We start from the raw sequence: 7,372 nt of genomic DNA on the forward strand, positions 1-7,372 counted from the left end.
TAAACTTCCAGGCTAACACCATCCCACAATCCACTGACTGAGGAGATCGCCATCAGACATGCCATCACACCCAGCTAATTTTTCTATATTTCATAGAAACAGGATTTCACAATTTTGCTCAGTCTGAACTCAAACTCCTAGCCTCAACTTTTTCTTCTGCCTTGGACTCCCAAAGTGCTGGGTTACAGGTGTGAGTTAGTGCCCCTGGCCAACATCATTACTTTTGATTCAAAGGTTAAGTCCCAAGAGGATGCCCAGTTTGTCTGGGCAGCTGAAAGTGAGGCTCAGGGTCAGAGATATTTTTTGCATAATGAACTCACATAGACATCTCTCATCCCTTCTTATATTTTGATTTTTTTCTATTTAATAATCAAAAACTGTTAGAACACACTGCTATGAGAGACATAGGGTTCCAATACATAAAGCCATCTAGCAACTCCTGGTAAATCTCTCCACTAGCACACAGTAATAAGCCAGCAATTATTTTTCAGAAGCTGCTAAAGGTGGCCGGGCATGGTGGCTCATGCCTGTAATCCCGGTACTCTAGGAGGCTGAGGTGGGAGGATCACTTAAGCTCATGAGTTTGAGACCAGCCTGAGCTAGAGTGAGACCCAGTCTCTTTCAGTCCAAGAGTCTGAGGTTGCTGTGAGCTATGATGTCCTGGCACTCTACTGGGGGTGACAAAGTGAGACTCTGTCTCAAAAAAAAAAAAAAAAAAGAAAAAAAAAAGCAGCTGCTAAAGCATTACCTTAGGTCCAAAATTCAAGGTGCTCTTTTCTTACTCTCAAATAATCTTAGTGGGAGAGGCAGAAACCACAAGACTTCCAGCCTCATCTTTCTGACTTATTGGATCCAAGCCATAGAAATGACCAGATTGTGGTTGTAACTGGCCAGGATCAGTCACTGAGGCTCCTCTCAATCCTATTAAAACTGTGTACATTTTTAGATGACTCAAGATATAAAGGGTGTAAAAATTCCAAGGTTGAGCATGTGCTGACTCTAAAATCCAAACATCAATTAACTGTTCTTTGTTGCAAGGGGAGGCATTACACATGTTTTACTACCTGTCAAGGGTTTAAGCACTGATAGTGTGGGTAATTCCTGTCTGCTGGATCCCTTGTGGATGGGCCTTGGACCTAATGGCACATACTCATCCCTTTGAGTGGCTCTGCCACTTTTGTTTTAGGGGTGCAACCTTATATAGTGGGGCACCTGACACTGAAAAAAGAAGAAAGAAAACAAGGATGCTGAATAATACCATCTACAGCTGTGGTCCCCAACCCCTGGATGGTGGACTAGTACCAGTCCATGACTTAGCAAGGTATGAGCGGTGGGAGAGCAAACAAGTGAGGCTTCGACAAGCAGGGTATGAAATGCCTTTGTTTCAATTCCTTAAAGCATCAACTACCATAACATTCCACTAATTTTTGCAAGACTCATTCTATCTGGGCAACTATTAGTTTAGATGTCTATGTTCTACTGGAAGTCTAAAATCAAGGTATTGGCAGGGCCATGTTCCTTTCAAAGCTTCCAGAGGAGAATGCTTCCTTGCCTCTTTCAGTTTCTGGTTGCTCCCAGGTGTTCCTTGGTTTGAGGCAGAATAACTAATCTCTGTCTCACTCATTGCATGGTGTCCTCCTAAGTGTCTCTACTCATTAATGTAAGGACACTAGTCATATTGGATGAAGGGTCCACCCTAATCCACTCTGACCTCATCTTAACTTGATTACAAAAACTCTACTTCTGCATAAAGTCATATTCACAGATACCGGGGATTATGACTTGAACATATCTTTTTGGGGACACAATTTACAACAATAGGTTTTCACTTTTCATGTCTGTATTAAGGGGTGTGAGGGAATGGAAACCAACCACAGCCTTGGTTTAGAGGATAGACATATTTATAGTACAATCACTGCCTTAGAGGCATTAAATTTTTTTTTTTCTTTCACGGGCTCCAGGACCAATGATCACCAGCTGCCCAGATACCAAAAAATTATGCTTCTGAAATCTCTTGATGTTGATTCCGCATGAAGAGCAGTTGAGTTGCCCCACGTGTGCCACTCATGACAGAAGCCACCCCCCCCTTTTTTTGAGGCATTACATTTTTTTAATTGGGAAGCCATAAGGTTGAGACAGCTCTAGCACTTTGGGTTCCTACATAAGCAAACCAAAGCTCAGTGTAAACAGGAAAGTGAAACTAGAGACTTTACTAATCAGAAACCACCAGTTAACCTCTATCTAGGGACTATCCATACCAATGAATCAAATACAGTAGTTGACCACCTCCCTACATTGACCACCTCCTTAATTAAGTTGATCTAATTTTCACAGACCAGACATTCGCCACTGAATGTATACATTTCAGTACAGTAGTTCTAGTTCCTATGTTGACAACCTCCTTACCTGAACTAGTTTGTTACAGTCAGTCGGGTGGTCAACTTCCCAAGCAAGGTTCTACTGTGTATTTTGTCTTACTTCCATGTTTCGCTTATAGAAATTCACTGCTCATGCTGCTGCAGCAGAGCTCTCTAAACCTGTTTTATTATTGAGTACTGTCCAATTTATGAATTGTTCTTAGCTCAAATGAACTCTCTAAAATTTTAACGTGCCTAAATTTATCTTTTAACAGAGGACACTGCATCCTTGTTTTCTTTCTTCTTTTCTTACTCTTATTTGAAACTGCAACATCATTTTGTCTTGAATACTCCTGGATGATCAAGGTCACTTTACTATAATTTCTGTCAATCTGGGCTTTGTTGACCTAGCTTCTTCTGGGTGGCCCAGAAGCACCTCATGGGCTTCCATTTTCTAATATAAGCCAGTTCCTATGGTTTTAAACTTTTGGTTTTGGGCAGACTGGCAGAACTAGCATTAGCTCTATTGCTGGATTTTAAGGTCCTCGTTGTTCTACAGTCCATAGAGGGATTTAGCAGGTCTTTTAAAAATATCTATTCATTCAATGGTAGGCTGTCTTGTAAAAAGAAAAAACATGTAACTACCCTAGTTGTTCTTGCTTCTACATGTGCTGGACTCCCTTTAGTGCTCCTCTTCAAGGCTGGTGATTCTTTCATAGGCTTCCTGAAGCAGGTATGTATTTATGATTGACTACCCATTTCTAAGGATATTCAGATTTTTGTACAGATATCCTTTTCCTACCATACCACTTAAATGCCCCTGAGGAGGCCAAATCTATCCTGTTCTAAAAGTGGACCTAATTTGTCAAAAGACAATTATAAGCTCTCTTGTCAGTGGTTGGTTAAGGAACTCAGGCCTAAGCTCATCAATGTATGACACTTTCATAGCCACAGGATTTGAGTCTGGAATGGCCATGTTACTCAGCGGAAGCAAGTAGAAAAATTCCAGGGGGGTTCTGGGAAATAAGTGTTCTAAATTTCAAGGTGGCATTCTTTCTTTTAGGTCAGCGGGTCTCAACCTATGGGTTGCCACCCCTTTAGGGGTCGAACGACCTTTTCACAGGGTTCGCCTAAATACATCCTGCATATCAGGTATTTACATTACAATTCATAACAGTAGCAAAATTACAGTTATGAAGTAGCAAAGAAAACAATTTTATGGTTGGGGGTCACCACAACATGAGGAACTGTATTAAAGGGTCACTCATTAGGAAGGTTGAGAACCACTGTTTTAGATCTTGTGTAGATATGTGAGGCCTGGAACTGCTGTAGCTACCTTACTCTCAACCTGAGAATGAAGCTGACACCTGTATGTGTGAGTGAGTGAGCGTGTGTGTGTGTGTGTGTGTGTGTGTGTGTGTATAGGATGGAAGTATGGGTGGAAGATGGGGAATGGGACTGGAGGATGGGACTTATAGTTGAGCAGTTGAGAGAACTGTAAAGAACCAGATTTGGAGCTGTGACTGACTCAACACTTAATTATCACTCTGCCAATGGTGTTTTCCAGTTATGTTTGAATTGGGTTTCCTGTTACTGAGGGGTGGCTGAATTCAGTTTTTGTCCCCTTAGTCTGAAAGCATTTTAACTGGCACATTCCTGATGGCTGTCTCCCAGCAAATGTTTCATTGAAAGAGATGGTGATTCCACCTGGCTCCCAAGTGAATCCCATTTTCTCTTAAGTCTTAGCATCACCAGATTTCTGGTTATTTGCCCATTGCCTGCTGTTCTTTTGACCTTGCGTCCTTTCACGTCCATGTAACTATTTCCTGAGTGACACTGTTCCTTCCACAGTTGTTATCAAATGGCCCTCACAGATGGGGTGATGAGAAGAGCGGCATCAGGATCAACAGATTATGTGAATTAGTGGGATTATAATACAAATGGCTTGTAGAGTATTGTGAAAGGCAAAGCATAGGGTTTCCCAAACTGATGGCATTTCAAATTCATGATCCACGTGATTAACTGAACCCTTTATGTTCACTCTCTCCCTCTCAACAGCAGCAATTTCAAACTTCTGGCAGATAATATTACCGATTTCCAGAGAGAACAAAAAACGAGAAACAAAAAAAAATCAGGCAGGAACTGCAACCAACCTCCATCAAAACCAAGATGTACCAGTACCTCCCCTAACCCTTTTAAGGGTTTCAAAGGAAGAGGTGTCCTGCCTGTCCTCTAAGCTTGGGTGAGAAAGCTAGGCGCCGGTTTACTCGTAAAACCCAAAACAAGAGAAGAAAAGAGAATTAGAGAAACAAAACAAGGTTTTACAAAAGAAAAGAAAAAAACAGGCGGTAAACGAAGCCTGCAGCTTGCAGCTAAGCCTTGGCAATGACTACTAGGAAAATACCAGAGGATGCCCCGCCCGCCAGCCCACGTTGTGCAGCCAGTCCAGTCACAAAGCGGGGCCCCTGCAGCGGAACATTCCAGCGCCTCCCTGCTGCCGCGCCCAGCCTGGGGGCGGCGAAATTACAGCGTTCGGCTGTGTGGAGACCGAGGGTGGGTGGCAGCAGAAGCTCCCTTCTGGTTATCTCTTTTACCGTTCTAACATAGTTTCTGTGTCCACTGGAAGTGTGAAATAAAAATTTCCGGGACTCGCCCTTTGGGGTAGGGAATGTACTTTCCAGAAAAGGGCACACCAGGAGCGGAGGAGGTGAACTCAAACTCAGAGTGAGAGTTTGCCGGGAGCCGGTTGGGGTTGCCTTGCTTCCCAGTGGGTCCCCTGGGTTGGGCCGCAGAAGGGGGAGTGCCTCCAAAGCACCCTGCTGTCCACATCCCGCCCCCTGCCCTCCCGCCGGCCGAGCAGGCCAACTCCGCCTGCCTGAGTCACGGCTGGAGCTGGGGAGGAGCCGGGGAAAGGCGGCCCCATCCCACAGTGTAGCCAGCGGGTGCAGGCTGAGCACGCACGGCGGTCAGGGACCATGGGGGAGAGCGCTTTGGAGCCAGGGCCTGTGCCCGGGGCACCGGCGGGGGGCCCAGTGCACGCCGTGACGGTGGTGACCCTGCTGGAGAAGCTGGCCACCATGCTGGAGACGCTGCGGGAACGGCAGGGAGGCCTGGCTCAGAGGCAAGGCGGCCTGGCCGGCTCCGTGCGTCGCATCCAGAGCAGCCTTGGCGCGCTGAGCCGCAGCCACGACACCACCAGCAACACTCTGGCGCAGCTGCTGGCCAAGGCGGAGCGCGTGGGCTCTCACGCCGACGCCGCCCAGGAGCGCGCGGTGCGTCGCGCAGCCCAAGTGCGGCAGCTGGAGGCCAACCACGGGTTGCTGGTGGCGCGCGGGAAGCTCCACGTTCTTCTCTTCAAGGTCAGTGACCTCAGGTGTCCCTCCCCCAACGCCATCTGGGGCTTTTCCAGGCTTCGGGGCCACCAAGTGGGGACTCCCTCTTCCCATATGTCTACCACACCCACATTCCTGATCCCACCCGCTCTCCGTTGTGGTGGAAACGGACTTCCAGAGCGCACCCACTTCCCACAACCTAGTCTCAACCCGCCCTCACACTGCTGAGCCCCACCTGGCCAATCCAGGCCCGCCCTGTTCCACCTCTGGCCACGTTCGCAGAATTTGGTCTTAGTTCCTGAAATAAGGGTGGTGAAAGTGTATTCCGTGAGTGAGGCCATTCTCCTTGACTCACTTCCTTCACCGCGTCTCGCCTACTTTACAAACTAACGCAGTTCTCCCTCCCTCTCTCCTCCCCGGCCCCTCTACCTTTACACGCCCGCCTTTTCTTTCTCACTCTGCGGAGGTAAATTGCGAGGCGGCTTCCCCTAGCGTAATTAAGGAGTGAGTCTCATGCTACTCCGGGGTATGCAGCCGCCAGGGTCAGTGCTGTGTCTGTCACATGCAGGAGGAGGCTGAAATTCCAGCCAGCGCCTTCCAGAAAGCACCGGAGCCCTTGTCAGCAGAACAGTCTGAGCTGGGCCCAGAGCAGCAAGAGGCTGAAGTTGGCGAGAGCTCCGACGAGGAGCCGGTGGAGTCCCGGGCTCGGCGGCTGCGGCGCACTGGGTTGCAGAAGGTACAGAGCCTGCGAAGGGCTCTTTCGGGCCGGAAAGGCCCTGCAGCGCCACAGCCCACACCAGTCAAGCCGCCTCGTCTTGGGCCTGGACGGAGCGCTGAAGGCCAGCCCGAAGCCCAGCCTGCGCTGGAGTCCACCCTGGAGCCAGAGCCTCCGCAGGATCCGGAGGAAGATCCCGGGAGACCTGAGGCTGCCAAAGAGGCTCTGCAACAAATTGAGAGTGCAGCCTGATGGCTGGTGCTGCCTGCTTTCTCTGGGCCTATGCCTGTCCCAAAATAAATCCCTTTCAGAATGTAGCACTTACTCCCTAATAAGGAGTGAATCCTGCATCTACAGCCCCTTGCTGGCTCTCCCTTCCTTCTTCCTTAAGCCCAGTACCCCTTGTCCTCTAAAAGAGATGCATCCACTCACACCTGCTTTTACTCACCATCAATAAAAGTAATTTCACCTTATCCAGACTCCATGCGAAGGGGTGCAGGTGGGGAAGGAAGTAGAAGGAATAAGGCAAATGTTCAAATCTGGAATGTGGTTTGAATGTCAGATAGGTCATTTAGATTTCTCCGGTTTGTATGGCATCCTGAGCTCTACTCTAGTGGTCCATAGAAGTATCCTGCTGGCCACTTGTTCCATAAACATTTCTCTCCTGGAGATAGATGCAGTTTTTTAATCATTCAGTACAGTCCCGGGCTGTAGGTGCTCAAAAAATGTAAACTAATAGTTTTCCTGTTAGTCTTCTTTCTTCTAACACCTCTTAGAAGTTAGATATTCCAGAATTCCCTTCTCACTTTGGGTACTTTTTTGTTGACATTCACTCCTGGCCCCTCCTACAGTCACCTGCATCACTGTCTTGAGCTGCAATTGAAAAGTATTCCCCAAAGTAGTGATCTATTTGCTGCCTTTAATTTCCACTTTATTCAACATTTATTTTATTGAGCTCCTATTCAATA

General features: G+C 47.4%; 1 protein-coding gene and 1 pseudogene across 1 annotated transcript; one reads left to right on the top strand and one right to left on the bottom strand.

Annotated features, from left to right (window-relative positions):
* Positions 1 to 1,950: 1,950 nt before the first annotated feature.
* On the bottom strand, positions 1,951 to 2,092 carry LOC128566235 (uncharacterized; annotated as a pseudogene).
* A 2,914-nt stretch (positions 2,093 to 5,006) lies between these two features.
* On the top strand, positions 5,007 to 6,874 carry CAVIN3 (caveolae associated protein 3). Its single transcript, XM_053562379.1, has 2 exons — positions 5,007 to 5,716; positions 6,258 to 6,874. The coding sequence occupies exons 1-2, from the start codon at positions 5,333 to 5,335 to the stop codon at positions 6,654 to 6,656; spliced, it is 783 nt and encodes a 260-aa protein (XP_053418354.1). The 5' UTR covers positions 5,007 to 5,332; the 3' UTR covers positions 6,657 to 6,874.
* Positions 6,875 to 7,372: the final 498 nt, after the last annotated feature.

Source organism: Nycticebus coucang, chromosome 14 (genome assembly GCF_027406575.1).
Source record: "Nycticebus coucang isolate mNycCou1 chromosome 14, mNycCou1.pri, whole genome shotgun sequence".
NCBI classification, from domain to species: Eukaryota; Metazoa; Chordata; class Mammalia; order Primates; family Lorisidae; genus Nycticebus; species Nycticebus coucang.